The sequence below is a fragment of the Chlorocebus sabaeus genome, chromosome 17, assembly GCF_047675955.1.
Source record: "Chlorocebus sabaeus isolate Y175 chromosome 17, mChlSab1.0.hap1, whole genome shotgun sequence".
Taxonomy (NCBI): Eukaryota; Metazoa; Chordata; class Mammalia; order Primates; family Cercopithecidae; genus Chlorocebus; species Chlorocebus sabaeus.
Window position 1 is genome coordinate 42,249,719 of NC_132920.1, and position 23,844 is coordinate 42,273,562.

Sequence of the window (23,844 nt, forward strand, 5' to 3'; positions counted from 1 at the left end):
TTTTTGAGAAGGAGTTCTCGCTCTGTCGCCCAGGCTGGAGTGCAGTGGCGCAATCTCTGCTCACTGCCACCTCCCCCTCCCGAGTTCAAGCTATTTCTCATGTCTCAGCCTCCCGAGTGGCTAGGATTACAGGCACCTACCACCACCCCTAGCTAATTTTTGTATTTTTAGTAGAGATGGGGTTTCGCCATGTTGGTCAGATTGGTCTCAAACTCCTGACCTCAGGTAATCCACCCGCCTCGGCCTCCCAAAGTGCTGGGATTACAGGCCTGAGCCACCACACCTGGCCTAGCATAATGTTTTCAAAGTTCATCTATGCTATAACATTACCAGAATTTCCTTCTTTTGTTTTATTTTATTTTTTTTAATTTTTATTTTTTTTGAGACGGAGTCTCGCTCTGTCGCCCAGGCTGGAGTGCAGTGGCGCGATCTCGGCTCACTGCAAGCTCCGCCCCCCGGGTTCACGCCATTCTCCTGCCTCAGCCTCCTGAGTAGCTGGGACTACAGGCGCCCGCCACCGTGCCCAGCTAATTTTTTGTATTTTTAGTAGAGACGGGCTTTCACTGTGTTAGCCAGGATGGTCTCGATCTCCTGACCTTGTGATCCGCCCGCCTTGGCCTCCCAAAGTGCTGGGATTACAGGCATGAGCCACCGCGCCCGGCAATTTCCTTCTTTTAAAGGCTGGATAATATTCCATTGTGTGTATATAGCACATTTTGTTTCTTCATTCACCTGTTAATGGACACTGGGTTGTTTCTACCTTTTGGCTATAGTGAATCATGCTGCTGTGAACATTGGTGTGCTAGTAGCTATTTGAATCCCTGCTTTCAATTCATTTGGGTATATACCTAGCAGTGGAATTGTTGGCTCATCTGGTAATTCTATGTTTAACTTTCTGAGGAACCAAGAATAAGTTTTATGCCTTTAATCCCCTCTTAGACATTTCAGAAATTGGGAGAAGTGCCAAGTCTTACTGTGAGCACACAGCCAGGACCCAGCCCACACTGTCAGATATCGTGGTCACACTTGTTGAGATGGGTGAGTATACCTTCAGTTTCCAGTTCTTCCGTGCAACTGGAGAGAGAAGTTCCTAGGAGTCAGGCATGTCTGCTAAGTGTTCTTCGTTTCCCTCATGGTTCTCTTGATTTGCTTTGAGCTTGAGAGAGTTATCAAGAGAGATTCCTCTGAACACATCTAAGAGGCCTCATAATTCCCTGTTGGGGAATTCTGCCAGAGCTGCTTTTGCGTGGCTGCAAGGTCATTGAGTTGAGAGTTTAAGCCATTTGTCCATAATACTACTATTCTTTCTGTATTCAATATCCAGTGGTCTGGGCAGTGATTTTTGTTTTCCTGTCTCTTAGGTTTCAATGTGGACACTCTCCCTGCCTATGCAAAACGGTCTCAGAGGATGGTCATCACTGCTCGTAAGTGACTTTGAACTGAGGTACCTAGCAATTTATCAATTAATGCTTGTGGAATGAAGTAATTGAATATGGTAGGGATTGGATTAGTAGCTACTTCCTTGTTGCAGGCTGTCTTCCAATGTTTGGGGCTACCTACAATATAATCTTTATTTGGGCTAGTGGGATTAGCATGTGAAATTCAGTCACCAAAAGGTAGACCATCTTTGAGATATTGCTGTGTTTCTTGTGCTCTAGCCCCAGAAGGGCAAATGATGCTGCTTGGAAAAATGAAAGTTCTTGTTCTCCTTAGATTAAGGGTTGGTACATTGTGGACTATGGGCCAAACGCAGCCTGCCTCCTGTTTTTGTAAATAAAGTCTTATCGGAATACACCCATATTTACTTACTATCTGTGGCTGTTTTCATGCTATATTGGCATAGTTTAGTTGTGGTAGAGACTGTACCACATGGAAAACCTAAAGTATTTATTATATGGCCCTTTACACAAAGTTTGATAACCTCTACTTTAAGTAAAACTGGGTGCCATAAGCTGAGTGGCGAGTAACCAGTTTGGGCTTGTAGGACCTGGAGAGAATTAACTGGATTTTTTTTCTTTTCTTTTTTTTTTTGAGATGGAGTCTCGCTTTGCTGCCCAGACTGGAGTGCAGTGGCGCCATCTCAGCTGACTACTGCAACCTCTGTCTCCCAGGTTCAAGCTATTCTGCCTCAGCCTCCCAAGTAGCTGGGATTACAGGTGCCCACCACGACACCCGGCTAACTTTTACATTTTTAGTAGAGGCAGGGTTTTACCATGTTGGACAGGCTGGTCTTGATCTCCTGACCTCGAGTGATCTGCCCACCTCAGTCTCCCAAAGTGCTGGGATTACAGGCGTGAGCCACCGCACCCGGCCTGGATTTTTTCTTTAAAGTTACTTTTTTCATGTTGGTATTTTTTTAAAAAACTCCCTCTCAACATACATCAGTGGAAGGTGCCATTTTCAATCCCCTCTTGTTATCATTAAGCTCACACTTACTGTCCCCAGCTCATTGTTCCTTTTTGTTATCCAAGGTCTGTGAAAAGAGAACCAGCAGCCCATGTAACTTGCGTAGCTCCTCAGCATGCTGTTTTACGTAGTTACTGTGGCCATAGCCATCCACCTCTACCTAAGAGGCTTGTGGGCAGATTGTTGTCAAAGAGAATGTCAACCAAGATTAGCCAGCAGGGCTGGGCATTGTATGCCATCAAAGACTGTTTATGGATTGAAATACAAAATGCAACTTGTTTAGAAAATTGAGGTCTGGCATTTCTTTTGAGAAAAGGAGGCTTTGGGGAGAGACCATAATCTGTAGAAATCAGGGTCTTGGGTGGAGGGGTAATCAGTTGTGACTCTGTTGCAGCTCCGGTGACCAATCAGCCAGTGACCCCCAAGGCTCTTACTGCAGGGCAGAACCGACCCCACCCGCCGCACATCCCCAGCCATTTTCCTGAGTTCCCTGATCCCCACACCTACATCAAAACTCCGGTGAGTGTTGAAGCCACACTGGGGCTGTGTATGGTGTAAAGCACGGAGTCAGTTTCTACCGACTGTCATGCGGCAGAGTCCAGTCCAAAAGTTTGTTGATGAAAGGGTGGTTCAAAACTCAGAATGTGGCCAGGCACGTTGGCTCACACCTGTAATCCCAGCATTTTAGGAGGCCAAGGCAGGAAGATCACTTGAGCCCAGCAGTTCAAGACCAACCTGGGCAGCAGAGCAAGACCCTGTCTCATTTGAAAAATAAAGAAAGAAAGAAAAAAAGAATTCAGATTATCTTTCCTCATTGAGAAACAATTTGGCAAATGAGAATTATGTTCTCAAGTTTACCAGCTAAAGTGTAATTAACAAAGAAATTGAAGCTGACCCCAGTATTGCCTGTCCTACTGAAACACAAAAGTACATAGCCACATAGGAACAAGACTGAAAAGGTATTCCACTGAATGTTCATAGTAATTTTTTTAGGTAATTTTGTTTTGTGTTTACTTTTCTGAGTTTTCCAAATTTTCCATAATAGGAAAGTTATTTTTTCAATTGGGGGAAAAGTTACTTTAAAAATATTTAGTAACGGCCAGAAGCAGTGGCTCATGCCTTTAATCTCAACACTTTGGAAGGCTGAGGCAGATGGATCACCTGAGGTCAGGAATTCGAGACCAGCCTGGCCAACACAGTGAAACCCCGTCTCCACTAAAATTACAAAAATTAGCTGTGCGTAGTGGCATATAGTTCCTGTAGTTCCAGCTACTCAGGAGACTGAGGCAGGAGAATCAAACCTGGAAGGCAGAGGTTGCAGTGAGCTGAGATTGCGCCACTGCACTCCAGCCTAGGCAACAGAGCAAGACTCTGTCTCAAAAATAAATAAAAATTAGTAATGATAATGAAATGGAACTTATCACTCTGAGCTCTAGGTCTGAACGAGAAGAAGATGAGTTATCCTCTGTGGTTTGAATGTGTTCTAATTTGCCTGAATGGCAGTTTTACCTTCGGTTGGGAAGGTGTTCTCCCACACTTCCTTTGCTTCTGCCTCCATACCATATAGTGATGGCCATCGTGCGGGCTGCTGCGGCAAGCCCTCACGTCCTCTGGTCATTTCTCCACACCTCAGGGTGGGGGAGAGGGGAATTGTAACTGCCCAGCTAATGCAACATAGCCCTTGCCCTTGCCCTTGCCCTTGATCAGATCTCTCTATTCCCTGGGCTGCTGTAACAAAGTGCCACAAACCAGGTGACTTAGAACAACAGAAATTTATTGTCTCACCGTTCTGGAGGCTAGAAGTCTAAAATTAAGGTATCATGCTTCCTCTGAAACCTGTAGAGGAGTCCCTCCTTGCATCTTCCTAGATTCTGGTGGTTGGCCAGCATTCTTTGGCGTTTCTTGGCTCATAGGTGCATCACTCCAGCTTTCTGTCTTCACATGGCATTCTTTTTTGTGTGTGGTGGCAGGGGCAGCGGGGAAGACTGGAGTTTTATTATTACTCAAATCAGTCTTCCTGAGCATTCGGGGAGCAGAGTTTTTAAGGATAATGTGGTAGGTCGGGGGAAGCCAGTGAGCCAGGAGTGCTGATTGGTCAGAGATGAAGTCATAGGGACTCAGGGCCGGGCAAGGTGGCTCGTGCCTATAATCCCAGCACTTTGGGAGGCCAAGGCGGGGGGATCATTAGGTCAGGAGATCGAGACCATCCTGGCTAACACGGTGAAACCCCGTCTCTACTAAAAATACAAAAAATTAGCCGGGCATGGTGGCAGGTGCCTGTAGTCCCAGCTACTCGGGAGGCTGAGGCAGAAGAATAGCATGAACCCAGGAGGCAGAGCTCGCAGTGAGCCAAGATTGTGCCACTGCACTCCAGCCTAGGCAACAGAGCAAGACTCCGTCTCAAGGGAAAAAAAAAAAAAAAGAAATCATAGGGACTCAGAGCTGTCTTGCATTGAGTCAGTTCCTGGGTGGGAGCCACAAGATCAGATGAGCCAGTTTATGGATCTGGGTGGGGCCAGCTGATCCATCAAGTCCAAGATACCTCAAGCACTGATCTTAGGAACAGTTTAGGGAGGGTCGGAATCTTGTAGCCTCCTGCTGCATGACTTCTAAACCATAATTTCTAATCTTGTGGCTAATGTTAGTCCTACAAAGGCAATCTAGTCTCCAGGCAAGATGGAGGTCTGCTTTGGGAAAAGGAGTGTCTTTGTTTAACTCTAAACTAAGTTTCACCCAAAGTTAGTTTAGCCTACGCCCAGGAATGAACAAGGACAGCTTGGAGGGTAGAAGCAAGATGGAGTCAGTTAAGTTAGATTTCTTTCACTGTCTCGTCATAATTTTGTGAAGGTGGTTTCAGTCCTTCTCTTTGGGTTTTAATAACACCTTAATCTTAAGGTGTAGGCTATGAAGATGGGAAAAGGCCATCGATTGCTCTGGCTTCTTCCTGCTGACAGGGGACATTGTGGGAATGGGAGTGAACCCCAAGGTGAGAAGAGTGGAACTGGTTTGCAACTGTCTGAGTGTACTCATGCAGGCCTGGCTGGGCGTTCATGGCTTGCATGGCACAAACATCAGTACTCTATAGTTTTACTACAGTGTTTAAGTGAAACAGCCCACTATAAGGTAAATAACGAGTCCTTGGATGAGGAGTACAATTCCCAATTTTAAAAACAAAGATTTGAAAGCACTAGTCTGGGGACTTCTAACCCACAAAGAATTTAGAATTTAGTCTAAACTGCAGAAAAAACGCTGAGAACAGCTAACAACAGTGTACTATACTTTTTCTTTTGAAGCATAATTTTTCTCTCTCCAGTCCCCATTTTTATTAAAAACAAATCATGATACAATGATTTGTTTACAAAATAAACTTTAGTCTTACTGTACTTGGCCCCATTATTTGCATAAAGTGCAGCAAGAATAATTATTTTTCACTTAGACTTTTTAAATTGGCTTTGATAGAACTCTGTTCCATGAAGAATATCAGATAAGACTTTTTCGGCCGGGCGCGGTGGCTCAAGCCTGTAATCCCAGCACTTTGGGAGGCCGAGACGGGCGGATCACGAGGTCAAGAGATCGAGACCATCCTGGTTAACACGGTGAAACCCCGTCTCTACTAAAAAATACAAAAAACTAGCCGGGCGAGGTGGCGGGCACCTGTAGTCCCAGCTACTCGGGAGGCTGAGGCCGGAGAATGGCGTGAACCCGGGAGGCGGAGCTTGCAGTGAGCTGAGATCCGGCCACAGCACTCCAGCCTGGGCGACAGAGCTACACTCTGCCTCAAAAAAAAAAAAAAAAAAGACTTTTTCAAAGCAAGCCCAGCCATGGGTTTGTACCCTCAGATACCTATGAGTTGGGCAAATTTCTCTCCTCTTGAGGTCCCAAGATAGCTTGGAGTTCCTAAACCTGTTTGAAAGTGACATTCTTTACTTACCACAGGTCAGGAACCTTGTACAGGGACTCTGTGTGGACAGGGTATAAGGCCAGATTCCCCAGTGGGCTTTAATTGGCTATATAAGTCATCTTTCATTCTTTAAAGAAAGCATGCCATTCCAGTCAAAGCCTTGGTAAAATAACCAATTTCTCCAACTGTGTCCTGTTGCAAAAGAAAACAGATTCTTATTGCACTTTTGCAATTTTGCCATAAATTGAGAATATTAATAGTTTCCAAATTCTGGAGAAATCAGGTAGAGAGGAACAATATGCTCCAAATTTTGTTCCCAGGAGTTTATTTTACCCCCGTGTTAAAAGTTGCCAGTAGTTCTAAAGAAATAATTTCTCTTGACTCTGAAAACAAGGTTTAGCAATGTTTAAGACATTAGCTCTCCATGAGAGTCCTAGAAGTTTGGTTTTTCCCTCTATTCCAATAGCACAATTTTTTTTTTTTTTTTTTTTTTTTTTTTTTTTTTTTTTTTTTGAGACGGTGTCGTGCTCTGTTGCCTAGGCTGGAGTACAGCAGCGCAATCTCAGCTCACTGCAAGCTCTGCCTTCCGGGTTCACGCCATTCCCCTACCCCAGGCTCCCAAGTAGCTGGGATTACAGGCGCCCACCACCACACCTGGCTAATTTTTTGTATTTTTAGTAGAGACGGGGTTTCACCGTGTTAGCCAGGATGGTCTTGATCTCCTGACCTCATGATCTGCCCACCCCGGCCTCCCAAAGTACTGGGATTACAGGCGTGAACCACTGTGCCCAGCTTTCAATAGCACAATTTTTAAAGTTATCTGAGACCTGAACTTAGAGTCCTTTATTTGATTATAAACTACCTTTTGAAAAGGACCAAAGCAAGATAAAATGTCTGTGGATGACAAAAGTCTGTAGCCACGATTAAAGCTACAATTGGCCAGGAATTTTGGTTACTTCTGTGGCATACAGCAATTTTACATAATTATAATTATTAACACACAGTAAATTATATCAACATTATAGAAGTTTCCCATAATTTTGGACACACAACATATTTATACAAATACAGTCTAAACCAAACGCCATTACTCTTCTATTTGAAAGTTTTTCCTCTATTCTAATGTCACAATCTCCAGAGTTATTAATCAGAAACCTGCATTTATGAGCACCTGTTAAATTTTATAGCCGATTATAAAACCATCTTTTAAAGAGGATCAAAATGAGACAATAATTGTCTGTGTATGACAAAAACATTTTAGGGCAGCAACAGTTAAAGACAATTGACAAGGATATTTGTTACCTCTGTGGCACACAGTCTGTTAACATAATAATTGTAGTTATTACTGATGACATACACTAAGTCATATTAGAATTATACAAGTTTGGGGGGGGGAGGGATTGCACTGGGAGTTATACCTGATGTAAATGACGAGTTGATGGGTGCTGACGAGTTGATGGGTGCAGCACACCAACATGGCACAAGTATACATATGTAACAAACCTGCACATTATGCACATGTACCCTAGAACTTAAAGTATAATAAAATAATAATAATAATTATACAAGTTTTATGTAATTTTGGAACATATACCAATAACATAGTTATACAAATATAGACCAAAGAAAGCAAAACACCATTTCATATTTGACAATGCTTCCTGTATGATTTTTGTATGAGATAAGCCAAATGTCATTTTTTGGGCTTTGGAGGACATAATATCTAAAGTGTTAGGTTAGAAAGAGACATAATTTGTCATTGGATTTTGGAAAGTTTGTCAAATATCAAAGGTTTAAAACACTGGATATCACAAAATAGAATCCCAGGTCACCATAAGTCATTCGTTTGGCCAAAATGATAACTCCAAACAATTTTTTTATTTTTTTTTATTTTTTTTTATTTTTTTTTTTATTTTTTTTTTGAGACGGAGTCTTGCTCTGTAGCCCGGACTGGAGTGCAGTGGCCGGATCTCAGCTCACTGCAAGCTCCGCCTCCCGGGTTTACGCCATTCTCCTGCCTCAGCCTCCGGAGTAGCTGGGACTACAGGCGCCCACCACCTCGCCCGGCTAGTTTTTTGTGTTTTTAGTGGAGACGGGGTTTCACCGTGTTAGCCAGGATGGTCTCGATCTCCTGACCTCGTGATCCGCCCGTCTCGGCCTCCCAAAGTGCTGGGATTACAGGCTTGAGCCACCGCGCCCGGCCAAACAATTTTTTTAAAAAGAAAAATCTTTACTCTGATAGAGGAGACCTAGCTTTCCAAACAAGACTCAATGAAGATAGCATGAGGCCAGCTAAATCTGTCTCTCCTCTCTCTCTCCTCTTTTTTTTCCTCTGCCATTTGCCCAAAGGAGAAAAGAAAACCCTTTCATTATCTTTTAACATTACATAAAAATCATCTTCAAAAGAGAAAAACAAATTTCGTATTTGCATTAGTGCATCTTTAATGTTAGCTAGTTTTTTAAATAAAATTTTATATTTCTACCCAGTTTTGATTAGTTTAACCATACGGTAAGGTTTTCATAAGCTTTTTAGAATTTTCCTTTACAATTTTCCATCAAATAGCAGATCAATTTTCTAAGAAAACCCCATTATTCAGACACATGGGCCCAGATTCTGGCCCCACATCAGTATGATTTTAATGTTTTAACCTACAGAAAAAAGCTAAATAATTTTGTTTAAATCTTAGCCAACTTGTTGGTACCCACAGAATTTTTACAAGATCAACCCTTTACAAACCCTTTTCACTTTGCTTAAACCTTCAGTTTTGGTTCTGTTACTCTTTTAGGTTAAGACAATCTTTTTTTTTTTTTTTTTGAGACGGAGTCTTGCTCTGTCACCCAGACACCTACTTCCAAATAAGGTCATATTGTGAGGTACTAGGACATATCGAAAATGTTTTTTGTGGGGACGCAGTTCAACCCATAACATTCTTTAACTTTAACAGATAGGGATATAGTGTATCCGTATCTGTAAAAAAAATTTTCTGAGACAGGGTCTCACTTTGTCGCCCAGGTTGCTGGAGTGCAATGGGGCAATCTCAGCTCACTACAGCCTCGACCTCCCAGACTCAAGTGATCCTCCCACCTCAACCTCCCGAGTAGCTGGGACTACAGGGGTGCACCACCATGCCCAGCTAATTTTTGTATCTTCTGTAGAGACAGGGTTTCACCATGTTGCCCAGGCTGGTCTCAAATTCCTGGGTGCAAGCAATTTGCCCAGGCATGGGTACATACTCCAGTATATGTTTGCTTATTTATATGAATATTATAATGTAACATTGTGCAAAATAATGTACATTAAAAGATAATCTTACCCTTGTAAAATGTTTAGGAAACCTAAAACCTTTTCTAGTGGGAGCGATTGCCTCTGCTTTTTTTTTTTTTTTGAGACGGAGTCTCGCTCTGTCACCCAGGCTGGAGTGCAGTGGCGCATCTCGGCTCACTGCAAGCTCTGCCTCCCGGGTTCACGCCATTCTCCTGCCTCAGCCTCCCGAGTAGCTGGGACTACAGGTGCCCGCCACCGCGCCCGGCTAATTTTTTTACATTTTTAGTAGAGACGGGGTTTCATCGTGGAAGCCAGGATGGCCTTGATCTCCTGACCTCGTGATCTGCCCTCCTCGGCCTCCCAAAGTGCTGGGATTACAGGCATGAGCCACCGCGCCCAGCCACCTCTGCTTTCTATTTTTTGAAATCATAGGGTTTTTTTGTTTGTTTGTTTTGTTGTTGTTATGTTATAGAGATGGGGAGAGGTTTTTTGTCTTTCTGTGGTGCCCAAGCTGGCCTTGAACTCCTAGCCTTAAGCAGCCTTTGCACCTTGGCCTCCTAGAGTGCTGGGATTACAGGCATGCACCACTGCACTCAGTCGTTTTTTAGAGGTGGAGTTCTTGCTCTGTTGCCCAGGCTGGAGTGCAGTGGTGTAATCATGGCACTACAGCTTTGAACTCCCAGGCTCAAGCAATCCTCCCACCTCAGCCTGCAGAGTAGCTAGGACCACAAGCATGTGTCACCATGCTAGCCTAGAAATCTTGGTTTAATACGTGATGGAATAATAAGTTGGAGGTCAGATTCTAAGATTAGTTTATTTTGATACTTTAATGGCTCTCATAGTTGAAGATGGTACATCACAAACATATGTAACATCATTGGCTGCTCTTAATAAACCATAAAACTATTTTTTTATTCTCATTTACTCATTATTCAAAGAATTTTGTTGAAAATTTTCTGTTAAATCTCTAATTTATTGAGTGCCAAAAGTTGTCTTAGGAATAATTACAAGATTTTGCATTTTAATGTTTTTAACAAGTACAATATGTTCAAAATCCACTCATTTTAATTTTGGGAAGTTTTGGTTTTTTGGGGGAGGGGAGGGGCGGGGACAGAGTTTGTCTCAATCCCCCAGGCTGGAGTGCAGTGGTATGATCTCGGCTCATTGCAACCTCCGTCTCCCAGGTTCAAGCCATCTCATGTCTCAGCCTCCCCCGAGTAGCTGGAATTACAAGTGCCCGCCACCATGCCTGGCTAATTTTTGTATTTTTGGTAGAGACGGGGTTTCACCATGTTGACCAGGCTAGTCTCAAACTCCTGACCTCAGGTGATCCACCTGCCTCGGCTTCCCAAAATGCTGGGATTACAGGTGTGAGCCACCATACCCAGCCTTTTGGGAAGATTTTTAACATGTCAGAAAATTCTGTTTCTTTCTTTAAGTACAGATAGGAGAACTGTATAGGTGACACACTTGAACTAATGGTGACAACAAAGAAACATTTCTAGGTGCCTCCTTTGAAAATGCTATCTCCGGCCGGGCGCGGTGGCTCAAGCCTGTAATCCCAGCACTTTGGGAGGCCGAGACGGGCGGATAACGAGGTCAGGAGATCGAGACCATCATGGCTAACATGGTGAAACCCCGTCTCTACTAAAATACAATACAAAAAACTAGCCGGGCGAGGTGGCGGGCGCCTGTAGTCCCAGCTACTCGGGAGGCTGAGGCAGGAGAATGGCGTAAACCTGGGAGGCGGAGCTTGCAGTGAGCAGAGATCCGGCCACCGCACTCCAGCCTGGGTGACAGAGCGAGACTCCCTCTCAAAAAAAAAAAAAAAATGCTATCTCCATATCATGAAGAGTAGTTACTTTATTGGTTGTTGTTAAAATGTCACCATTGCCGCGGTGGCTCAAGCCTGTAATCCCAGCACTTTGGGAGGCCGAGACGGGCGGATCACGAGGTCAGGAGATCGAGACCATCCTGGCTAACACGGTGAAACACCGTCTCTACTAAAAATACAAAAAACTAGCTGGGCGAGGTGGCGGGCGCCTGTAGTCCCAGCTACTCGGGAGGCTGAGGCAGGAGAATGGCGTAAACCCGGGAGGCGGAGCTTGCAATGAGCTGAGATCCGGCCACTGCACTCCAGCCCGGGCTACAGAGCAAGACTCTGTCTCAAAAAAAAAAAAAAAAAAAAAAAAATGTCACCATTGCCATTACCAATTAAAATATTTTCCGGCCGGGTGCAGTGACTCACACCTGTAATCACAGCACTTTGGGAGGCCAAGGCGGGTGGATCATCTGAGGTCAGGAGTTCAAGACCAGCCTGGCCAACATGATGAAACCCCATCTTTACTAAAAATGCAAAAATTAGCAGGGTGTGGTGGCATGTGCCTGTAGTCCCAGCTACTCAGGAGTCTGAGGCAGGAGAATCGCTGGAACCCAGGAGGTGGAGGTTGTAGTGAGCCGAGATCACGCCACCGCACTCCAGCCTGGATGACAGAGCAAGACTCTGTCTCCAAAAAATAAAAATAATAAAGTAAAATGTTTTGGCTCATTTCTCATTCTGATCTCAATTGTTTTCATTCCATAACTTGATTGCCAACAAACTCATAATTAGGAGGAAGAGTGGCAGCCTGCCATTTTCTTGGTCACTTGCACTGTATAGTAAGATCTTCAGCCTCTCTTTCTTTGAGGGAATCTTTTTGGAACAACGTATCCATATTGTGAGGATTGATTTTTTTTTTTTTTTTTTTTTTTTTTTTTTTTTTGAGATGGAGTCTCACTCTTTCTCCCAGGCTGGAGTGCAATGATGTGATCTCGGCTCACTGCAACCTCCGCCTCCCAGGTTCAAGTGATTCTCCTGCCTCAGCCTGCCAAGTAGCTGGGACTACAGGCGCACGCCACCACACCCAGCTCATTTTTGTATTTTTAGTGGAGACGGGGTTTCACCATGTTGGCCAGGGTGGGTGAGGATTGATTTAATAAGATGGGATGGTATAATCCACAAATCCGCATAGACAGCCACTCCCATACTGCAGGAGGTCACATTACGCTGATGGAACCTGTGGTCCCTGTCAGGGCTTCCCTGGGGACACTCCCACTCTTTCTTCAGGATGCGTCTCTTAGACCTGAGACCATCTGTCATGGGAGCTGAATGAAGGCCCCAGGACAATCTCTACAATAAATATTTGTATATTTTAATTTTTCTTTTTTTTTTTTTTTTTTTTTGAGATGGAGTCTCACTCTGTTGCCCAGGCTGGAGTGCAGTGGTGTGAGCTTAGCTCACTGCAACCTCTGCCTCCCAAGTTCAAGCGATTCTCCTACCTCAGCCTCCCAAGTAGTTGGGATTACAGGCGCCTGCCACCACGCCTGGCTAATGTTTTTTATTTTTAGTAAAGATAGGGTTTCACCATCTTGGCCAGGCTGGTCTCAAACTCCTGACCTCATGATCCACCTGCCTCGGCCTCCCAAAGTGCTAGGATTACAGGTGTGAGCCACCATGCCTGGCCTTAATTTTTAATTAGAAATACATATTAATGTAGTTATATTGTTCGTCCGCCTTGCTACTGTGCCTTGTTGATCTTGGCTCTAACTAATGGTATTGAGTCACTTTATTTTATTTTATTTCATTTTATTTATTTATTTTTGAGACAAAATCTCGCTCCTGTTGCCCAGGCTGGAGTGCAATGATGCAATCTTGGCTCACTGCAACCTCCACCTCCCGGGTTCAAGCCATTCTCCTGCCTTAGCCTCCCAAGTAGCTGGGATTACAGGTGCACACTACCACACCCAGCTAATTTTTGTATTTTTAGTAGAGACGGGGTTTTGTTATGTTGGCCAGGCTGGTCTCGAACTCCTGACCTCAGGTGATCCACCAGCCTCAGCCTCCCAAAGTGCTGGGATTATAGGCATGAGCCACCGCGCCTGGCCTGGTATTGGGTCATTTTAGAGAACAGGGCATAGCAACAGCAAGCCAGGGAGCTGATGAAAGCAGAATGATACTTCGGCATCACCTCAGTGTCTTTGCTATTCTGTTTGTAGACGTACCGTGAGCCCGTGTCAGACTACCAGGTCCTGCGGGAGAAGGCTGCATCCCAGCGGCGCGATGTGGAGCGGGCACTTACCCGTTTCATGGCCAAGACAGGCGAGACTCAGAGTCTTTTCAAAGATGACGTCAGCACATTTCCATGTGAGAGTTGCCCCGCTATGTGGACCCTATCTTATTTGAAATACTCACACTATCTTTTCTTTCTCTCAGCATAGTAGGAAGCAACAAATAAGCTTTTGTCCTTCCCTTGGGTACAGCTTGCCCCTCAGATTTCTGGCTCCTTTCCCCAGATCTTAAGAGTCTGTCCCTAACTGACAGCTCCAGGACAGTAATGGCCTCTGTTGGGACTGGCCGCTTGAGGTCCATTGAGTTACCTTGAGGTGGCCTAGGCCTAGGCATCAGAGTCACTCAGTGGCAGCCCAGGTAGTAGAAGGAACACTGGCATCAGGGGCCAGTTGCCCATCGTGATATTCCCTCATAGGTCCCATCTCATTTAAGTTGGCATCTCGGCACTGTTTGGCCATGTTGACCAAGCTACTTCATTTCCATAGACCTCAGTTTTTACAAATGTGAGTGAGGGAGGTTGGTTTAGGCAATTCATTCATTCAGCAAGCTCCTGTGGAGTGCCTTGCTGTGTGCCTGGCTCTGGAATAACAGCAGCTGCCAGTTATTAAGTGCCAGATACTGTGCCTATCACTTCCCATACATTATCTCATTAAATCCTCTTGTGAGCCTCTGAGTCAGGAACTGATATATCGCTACCTTCATAGGAACCCTTCAATGAGGCACAAGAGAAATGAAGTCACTTCCTCAAGGAACATGGCTAGTAGATAGCATTCAAACCTAGCTCTTACTGCCGGACCCCACATCTGACCCACAGCAAAAAATAATTCTGGAGTTTTTGTGGGTAGATTCTGAAGTAGATTCTGAAGTCATACTGCCTTAGAATCCCATTCTGCATTTTTTTTAGTTTTTTTGAGACAGAGTCTTGCTCTGTCACCCAGGCTGGAATGCAGTGGCGCGATCTCTGCTCACTGCAACCTCGGCCTCCCAGATTCAAACGATTTTTCTGCTTCAAGTAACTGAGACTACAGGCATTAGCCACCAACCCAGCTAATTTTTTGTATTTTTAGTAGAGACGGGGTTTCCCCCAGTTGGCCAGGCTGGTCTTGAACTCCTGAGCTCAAGTGATCCACCTACCTCAGCCTCCCAATGTGCTGGGATTATAGGCATGAACCACCACGCCCAGCCAATTCTAGAGCATTTTCTAACAGTCACATTCTACCATAGAAGTATACACAGAGACTTTTTCTTTTTCTGTTTTGAGACAGAATCTCACTCTGTCACCCAGTCTTGAGTACAGTGGCACAAACACAGCTAACTGCAGCCTGGACCTCCTGGACTCAAGTCTCCCACCTCAGCCTCCCTAGTAGCTGGGACTACAGGCATGCACTATTATACCTGGCTAATTTTATTTTTCCTAGAGACGGGATTTCACCATGTTGCCCAGGCTGGTCTCAAACTCCTGGGCTCAAGCAGTCCTCCTGCCTCAGCCTCCCAAAGTGCTAGGATTATAGGCATGAGCCACCACACCTGGCCTTCTTTCTTTTAATGTTAATTTTAAATCAATTTCTTCCTCTCATCCTTATTGCTTTTTGGAACTCTCATTTACCAGAGTGTCTTACAGCTCAGTGGACATGCATATATGCAGAGTGCTCAAATCCAGCCTTTGGACTTGAGTCCTTCAGGGTGAAGGAATCAATATTCCTGCTCTGGAAATGAAGCTTAGAGGGGTTGAACTGACCTTGGGTGCAAGATCTCAAAACTCACGCGTTGCTAGGATTCTATCTATAGCCCCATTTCAATCTTATCTCAGTTGTACTTGGCAAAAAGTAGATTCTGAAGTCATACTGCCTGAGTTAGAATCCCATTCTGCCATTTTCAGCATGCTTGGGAAAGTCATTTCACCTCTCTGTGCCTAATCGTACTTAATAGGATGGGAGCAAGGATGAAAGATAACATGAGTAAAGACCAAAGGACATTGCCTGGCCTGTTGCGTAAGTACTTGGAGCGAGTTAGCCAGTATTATCTTCTGGTGCTGCTCACTGATGTGAGGCTCTAGGACACTAAGCCAGCTCTGAAGTGTCTGTGACAGTGGACTCATGCCTCTCTTCCAATTCGCCAGTGATTGCTGCCAGACCTTTCACCATCCCCTACCTGACGGCTCTTCTTCCATCTGAACTGGAGATGCAACAGATGGAAGAGACAGATTCCTCGGAGCAGGATGAACAGACAGACACGGAGAACCTCGCTCTTCATATCAGCATGGTGGGTTCCACCTTCTGCCAACCTCAGAGTATCCCCCAAACTATCCCGCCCTGCCCTCAGTCTGTCATCCTGGGACCTGGACATGATCGACCTTAGGTCTCTGACTTTATGTTAGGGGCCTGTCTGAGGGCTTGTGTGATGATCCAGGTGCAACCAGATCTGCTTAGAGACACATCCGTGTCCTGGGGATTCACTCATTCGTTCAACAAATACAGTTCCAGGTGCTGGGGAATTAGTAGGAAACCAAATAAAATTCCATGTCCTCATGGGGCTAATGAAAAAATAATAAATGAAATAGAAAGTGGGGATGGGGATGGGAGGGATGCAGTATTAGGTAGGGTGACCAAGAAGGGGACATCTGAGTAAAGGCCTGAAGGGAACAAGGCATGGGCATGTCTAGGGGTGAAGCCTTTCTAAGCAGCAGGTGCAGCAGATGCAAAGGCCCTGAGGCGGGAGCTCCCCTGTTGTATCGAAGAACAGCAAGGACATCAGGGTGGCCAGAGTGGCGTGAACAAGAGGGAGAACAGTAGGGGATGAGGTCCGAGAGAGCCTACGGAGAGTCGGACCTTACAGGGTCTTAAAGGTTAGATTAGACACTTTGGCATTTACTCAGTGAGACGGAGCCACTGGAGGTGTTGAGCAGAGGAGGGTCAGGATCTGATGTAGGTTTGCTAATAGGGTCAGTCAGGTAGCTGTGCTGAGGATGGGCTATAGAGAGCAGGCAGAAGCAGGGAGACCAGTTAGGATGCTGTCACAGTAAACTGAGAGATGGTAGGAGGAGCAAAAATAAGGAGATGTGGTCACCTAGATTATTTGGTCAGATTCTAGATCACTTTCAGAGCAGAGCCAGTTGACAGAGTAGATATGAGAGAGAGTTAAAGAAAACTGTAAGGTTTTTTGCCTGAATAATAGGAAAGATGGAATTGCCTTCAGCCAAGATGGGAACAACCACCAGGTGGAACAGGTGTGTGGGGGAAGTCAGGAGTTGATGTTTGTGTCTTAAATGTAGATGTGTTAAGTTTGAGATGCTTGTTAGACATCAGGTGGTGATGTCAGGTGGAGAGTTGGATATATAAGTTGGAGTTTGAGCAGCAGTTAGGGCAGGAGATGCATATTTGGGAGCCAGCAGTCTATAGGTCGTGTCTAAAACCATGAGCGTGGATGAGCTCTTCCAGGGATGAGTGAGGATAAGAAGAGGAGGCACATTGAGCCCTGGAGCTGTTGGTATGTGTAGAGCTTGAAGAGATGAGAAGAACCAGCATGGAGGTGGGAGGAGATCCGAAGAGGGCTGTGTCCTGGAGGCCAAGGGAAGTAAGTGTTTCAGGGAGAAAAGAGCAGTTAGCTGTGTCCAAAGCTGCAGGTGGCTCCAATGGTAGGAGGACTGAGAATTCAACCATTAGATTTGGCAGTGTGGGTGCCATTTGTGACCTTGATGAGAACCATTTCAGTAAGAATGAGAGCAAAGACCTGGAGTAAATTCAGAGAGAATGGGAGGAGAGAAGAGGAGTCAGTGAGTATAGACTTGTGCTGTCCTTTACAGCAGCCACTAGCCACATGTGGGTATTTAAATTAATTAAATAAAACTAAAAATCAGTTTCTTAATCTCACTAGCCACATTTCAAGTATCTAATAGCCTCATATGGCCAGTGGCTGCTCTACTGGACAGTGTAGATATTGAACATTTCCATTGGCACAGAAAGTCGTGTGGTGTTCCCTGCAGTACAGAGGAGAATGGTGGAGTGGTAACTAAAAAGGGGAAAATGAAGGAATTAAGAGAGGTGTTTTATATTTTTATTTTTTAAGATAAAAGAACATGTTTGTGTGCTGCCGGGAATAATCAGGTCAAAAGGAAAAATGGATACAGGAAAAAAAGAAACGTCTGGGAATGATGTCATTTGGCAGGGGAGAGGGGATGGGCCTGTGACCAAATGGAGGGACTAGCCTTCTTCTGGACATTTCATACCCAGGATAGGAGACGGAACATGTGGGTTCAGAGACAAAGGTGGGCAAGGAGATGTTCTAGTCCTGGCTTGTTTTAGGGAATACTTTCTTTTCTGCTCACCAGTGTGTCACACTCAGCAAGTTAAAGGATAAGAGCCCCCTCTTGTTCCTGCACCCTTGGAGAAAGTGCCAAGTACAATCACAGAACCACCAGAAGCTCGAATGCCTTCAAGGCTAATAGGGTTATATAGCCAGTTTACCATATTCAACCATCCTTTAAAATCAGCACTAGCTTGGATGCCTTAGTGGCTGTAGTTGGACTGAGCATCCCTCATGTTCTCTAAGATGAGGTGCACCAAGTGGCAGCCAGCCACTCTGGTTTGCTAGTGGAATATGCCTGTGCCATCCCTATTTGCTGAAGATCTTATTTGCTTGGACATCCTTTTTTTTTTTTTTTTTTTTTTTTTTTCAGACAGAGTCTCACTCTGTCACCCAGGCTGTAGTGCAGTGGCAAGATCTCGGCTCACTGCAACCTCCGCCTCCCGGGTTCAAGCGATTCTTCTGCCTCAGCCTCCTGAGTAGCTGGGATTACAGGCACGTGCCACCATGCCTGGCTAATTTTTGTATTTTTAGTAGAGACGGGGTTTCACCACATCGGTCAGGCTGGTCTCGAACTCCTGACCTCATGATCCGCCCGCCTTGGCCTCCCCAAGTGCTGGGATTAGAGGCGTGAGCCACCACACCCGGCCTGGACATACCTTTTTTTTTTTTTTTTTTTTTCCTTAAATGCTGAATTATTCCTTTCAGAATTAGGGCTGGGAGCCCATGGCTTTAAATAAAGCAGAGGAAATTGTTATTGTATGCTTCTGTTAATTTGGACTGAGATATGGTGATTGAGTCATGGACTAAGTTGAGGTTCACCTTATGAGAAAGGAGTCATGTAAACAAACATCATACCTTTGTAAGTACAATATAGTTAAAGGGTCTGGACATGCATTCACTGACAGTCCTGTAGTGATGTGAGGTCATGGTGGTAACTGAACCCAAAGAATGTCAGCGACTGCCTGAGGACTCTTGAATACCATGAGGCCAAGCCAGGGTTGCAGAGAGCAGAAGTGTAGGAAGGCCTGAGTCTTAGGGTCAAACTTGCCTAGCTTTAAATCCAGACTGTGCTGCTTACCACATGTGTGACTCTGATTGCGTTACTTAACACCTTAGTCTATTTCCTTGTAAGTAGAAACAGGAACACCTACCTCAAGGGACAGGGGGAGCTTGAGGTAGAGCTGGTATCTATCAGGTGCCTGGCACGTGGCAGCTCCTGGCACACACTGTTCCCTCCCCTGCTATTTTAGGCTATATAACCTAAAAATAAAATAAAATAACTTCAAGACAAAGATTTTAGCGACAATTTACTAGTCAGTTAGACCTAATGTTATTTTGTTAGACTAGGAAATACAATCATATGTTTCAAAATGCAAAGTGTGTGAAAAGATGTGTGGTGACAATCCCTCCCATCCTGTTCCCTGTCACCCACTTTCCCTCCACAGGGCAACTGTCTCACCAGCCTCTTGTGTATCCTTCTAGAGACTTTTGTTTTTTAATTGTTATTTTGAACTGAAACAGCAGATCACAAACTGTTCTCTTCTTGCTTTCTCTCTGGCTGTATCTTGGTCATTCCACATCTGTAAGGGAGGAGCTGCATCGTTCCTCACAGCTGCTTTATCTTTCATTGTATGGATGTAACCATTTATCTAGTCCCTCATGACCACTTAGGTTGTTTTCTGTGTTTAGCATTTACAGACATTGTTATAGCGAAGTAAATAACTGGTATTTTAAATTATTCTTTTATCTCTTGATGACAGTGCACCTCTCAAGGTCTGTTGTTAGGCAGCACGTTATTTAACCTGGTTCTAGTTTCTCCATGTATTTGAACATAAAGGAGCTATTCATTTTAAATTCATGTATAATAGATTATTTTCTCACACATTTGAACCGGCTGCTTTCTGCAGCCAACCCAGATACCTAAACTTTTACTCTCTTATGAAAAATGTACCAGTCACTCACTCAACCAGTGTTTGTTTAGCACCTAGTATGTGGCAGATACTGTTCTGGCTGCTTGGGATAAAGCAGTGAGAAAAACAAAGAAAACCTCTGCCTTTTAGGAACGTATGTTTGGCTGTGGGAGGATAACAGTAAACATAATATATGAATAAATCATTGCATAGTATATCAGAAATGAAAGTGCTGTGCTGGGAAAAACAGTAGGGGAAGATCCGGGGTGAGGAGGAGTCTTCAGTTTTAAGTGGGGTGCTCGGAGTAGGCATTACCGAGAAGGGGATATATGAGCAGGGGCTTGAACTGGGTGAGGGAGTGAGCCATATCTGGGGAAGAGTGCTCTGGCAGAGGGAATGGGCAGTGCAAAGGCCCTGTGGAATAGTGAGTGGCTTGTGGATTGGGTAGGGCCTTGCAGGCTGTTTTAAGAACTGACTTTTAACTAAGTGAGATGGGAGTTGTGGGAGGGTGTGGAGCAGAGGAGGGACGTTTCTGAGCTTCTTAAAGCATCACTCTGATGGCTCGGTGAGAACAGACTGGAGAGATCAGTCAGGAAGCTGTCGCTATAGCCTAGGTGAGAGGCAGTGGTGGGCCCAAGCAGAGTGGTTGCCACAGAGGTGGTGGAAGTGGTCAGTACCTGCCTGAATTTTGAAGGTAAGTCCAAGAGGCTGTGCTAACAGATTGGGGGTGGGATGTCAGAGAAAGAAAAGAAGTGTGCCAGATGTGGTGGTGCATGCCTGTAGTCCTAGTCACTCGGGAAGCTGAGGCAGGAAGATTGAGTCCAGGAGTTTGAGTCCAGTTTTGGGCAACATAGTGAGACCCTATTTAAAAATAAAAGAAAGAAAACAAGCAAGAATGACGACAGAGTTTGTGACTTGAGCCATTAGAAGGATGGAGTTGCCATCACCTGTGATGGGAGGGACTAAAAAGCGCCGTTTACTCACAGGGGAAGGTCCCCAATTCAGACTTAGGTGCCTGAAGTCCAGGCTGCCTGTCTGACACCCCAGTGGAAATGCTGAGTGAGCTGCTGGCTGCATGAGTCTGGAAGTCGGCAGAGGTGAGGGCTGGCAGTGTACTCCAGGGAACTGTTGGCATGGAGATGGCACTGATGGCTGGGAGACTGGATGCAATCGCCACAGAGGGTTTAGGGCTTGCTAGAGCTCACAGGCAATTCAGGGAGCACCTGATAGACCATTCTGCTCTCACCTTTTTTACAAAGCTCTGGGTCAGTTTGACACTTTGCTTTTTTGTTTTTTTGAGATGGAGTCCTGCTGTGTCATCTAGGCTGGAGTGCAGTGGCACAATCTCGGCTCACTGCAACCTCCAACTCCCGGGTTCAAGCGGCTATCTTGCCTCAGCCTCCCGAGTAGCTGGGATTATAGGTGCCTACCACCATACCCAGCTAATTTTTTTTGTAATGTTAGTAGAGGCGGGGTTTCACCATGTTGGCCAGGCTGGTCTCGAACTCCTGACCTCAGGTGATCCACCCGCCTCAGCCTCCCAAACTGTTGGATTACACACTGACCTCAAGTGAGCCACTGTGCCTGGCCTACTTTTTTTTACTGACTCCCCCACCCCTAACCGTCTTAATGCTGTGTATCGCTGAAGGGGACATTTCTGTGAGGTCTGCTTGGGAGAAGGAAGCCTGTCGTCCTGCTCTCATGAGCCATGGTGAGCCGAAGGGAGGGAGCCTCTGGACCCACCAGCAGTGTCTTGAAGCTGTCATTTTCAGCACCTCTAACAGTGTCACCTCTATCTGTATCTCAGAAAACACTGAAGGCACGGTTGAAGTGAACTTCCAATAACTTTGAAGATAGGCTGTCTACTGTAGAGAAGTGATAGGGTGGACAGAGCGGGGAGATACTACTCAGTTGCGCCATTAGGAACTTCAGAAAGGTTGGATGCCAAATACCTGAGGGAGTTCTGGTTATGGGCAGACCTTTTTTTCCGGCACCTGGTCTGGCCTGAACTAGGTTGGTCCTGCAGCACTTGCTTTCAAGAGTTTCCAGAAGGCCCCACTGGCTCTAGGTCACCTTGTGGTCCCACTGGATTGGGTGCTGGAGAGGGAAAGCACATAGGCCCTGATACTGGGCCAATGGAACTGGGTCTTTGAAGGGAACAATTGATAGGACAGAGATAGGGCACGTGCCGCAGGGAAACCTAGACGTGATCTGGTTTCTTCCGGCTCATTAAATCTGAGACTAGTGTCCATGCCCTAGGCCAGCTGTCCTGTCGGGGGAACCTGCTGTTGATTTCATGCCATCTGGTCACGGCGCCCTCTGTTTTGACAGCAGCCTCTCCTGCTTGAGGTCACTGAGGGCCTCTTTAGCCTCAAGTTGCAGAACAGGAAGAGGAAGCTCAGTGACTTCTTCCCCGTGGAAGGACTTCTTCCCCTTGGCCCATCACCAGGGGGCGCACCCCACCAAACGTGGAAAATAGAGGAGCCTGTGAATAAAGAAAGGAGAACTGACTGCTTATACTCCCAGAACAGTTTTTTAAATGTCAGCATATTACCTTTTTTTCTGTGTCTATACACAACTGTGACTTTTTAAGAATTTTGATCATACTGATTACATGTGAACTTACAAACTTTTCTGAAAAACCACATTTTTCTCAAAAAATGAACAATAAAGAAACCCTGCCTCAGAGTTCAAGACCAGCCAGGCCAACTGGTAAAACCCCATCTCTACTAAAAACACAAAAATTAGCCGGGTGTCATGGCATATGCCTGCAATCCCAGCTACTTGGGAGGCTGAGGCAGGAGAATTGCTTGAATCCGGGAGACGGAGGCTACAGTGAGCTGAGATCGCACCATTGCACTCCAACCTGGGTGACACAGGGAGACTCCGTCTCAAACAAACAAACAAGCCCTGCCTCATGGGTTGCAGACAGGCATTACCAATGATGTGCATGTGCTGTACCTGCAGACTCTGCTTCCCTTAGTGGAACCCTTAGGGCTCGAGAAGTTTCTGGCCTATGCTGGGATGTGATCGTTGGGACTATGTTACAAGTAGCAGAAATGTGAGAATTTGAGGAGGAAATCTGTTCTGACTTAGGCTAGCTTGGCCAGGAGATACCCTATGCAAATGATGTGTTCTGATCCTGTATCTCCCAGTCCTGCAGGGCATCCAGGATCACTTTTCTTCTTCATCTCCCCACCAGGCTGGGCATCCTCCCCGAGGCATCTGAGTTTGATTCCTGTCCCTCCCAGGTCTCTGTTCTTTCTAACCCCTGTCCCTGCCTTCTCCAGAGGTTCAAGACTCTGGACTCTGTTGTGTGCTCTCCTAGGTCAAGGCTGTTAGTCTTGCCTTCCCTTCATAGCCAGCCCCTGCCTGGGCCTCACTTCATCAGGGGCAAAGACACGAACATTGGAAAGAAGGTGCTTCCCAGGTTCTAATTTCTCTGTTAGAGGATGCTAATGGTCATTCCAATTATGGGCATGATCTCTTTCCTTATGCTGTTGGTGTTGTGCTTTATTTTGGCTTTTGCTCAAAGGAGGATTCTGGAGCCGAGAAGGAGAACACCTCTGTCTTGCAGCAGAACCCCTCCTTGTCGGGAAGCCGGAATGGGGAGGAGAACATCATCGATAACCCTTATCTGCGGCCCGTGAAGAAGCCCAAGATCCGCAGGAAGAAGTGAGTCGGAGGCTGGGGTCCAGAGAGCCTTCATTGTCCCACCGAGGTGGTCTTCTCTGCTCCTTGGTAGAAAAGAGTCTCCTCAGTGGGGCTGAGCCTTGGGGAGAGCCACTTTGGTGAGAGGGAATAGTCTCCCTTTTCCTGTCTTACTTGGCTCCCGTACATAGCTCTCGTTCCTTAGTGGTTGAGTGTCCTGCAGTCTAGGACCAACCCTCACAGCACTGGAGCTGTTTTCCCCTAGAAGGAGAGCAGACAGGGCTCCCACCAGGAGGCT

At 45.6% G+C, this 23,844-nt stretch overlaps 1 protein-coding gene across 2 annotated transcripts in view; it reads left to right on the plus strand.

The window, feature by feature from the left end:
• TAF8 (TATA-box binding protein associated factor 8) overlaps positions 1-23,844 on the plus strand; it is a 45,249-nt gene that overhangs the window by 4,738 nt on the left and 16,667 nt on the right. For both annotated transcript variants that reach the window (XM_073005973.1, XM_038006087.2), the window contains exons 3-8: positions 940-1,038; positions 1,362-1,424; positions 2,801-2,925; positions 13,608-13,755; positions 15,800-15,942; positions 23,431-23,570. In XM_073005973.1, coding sequence (XP_072862074.1) covers positions 940-1,038; positions 1,362-1,424; positions 2,801-2,925; positions 13,608-13,755; positions 15,800-15,942; positions 23,431-23,570 — 718 coding nt within the window. The remainder of the gene's footprint in view (positions 1-939; positions 1,039-1,361; positions 1,425-2,800; positions 2,926-13,607; positions 13,756-15,799; positions 15,943-23,430; positions 23,571-23,844) is intronic.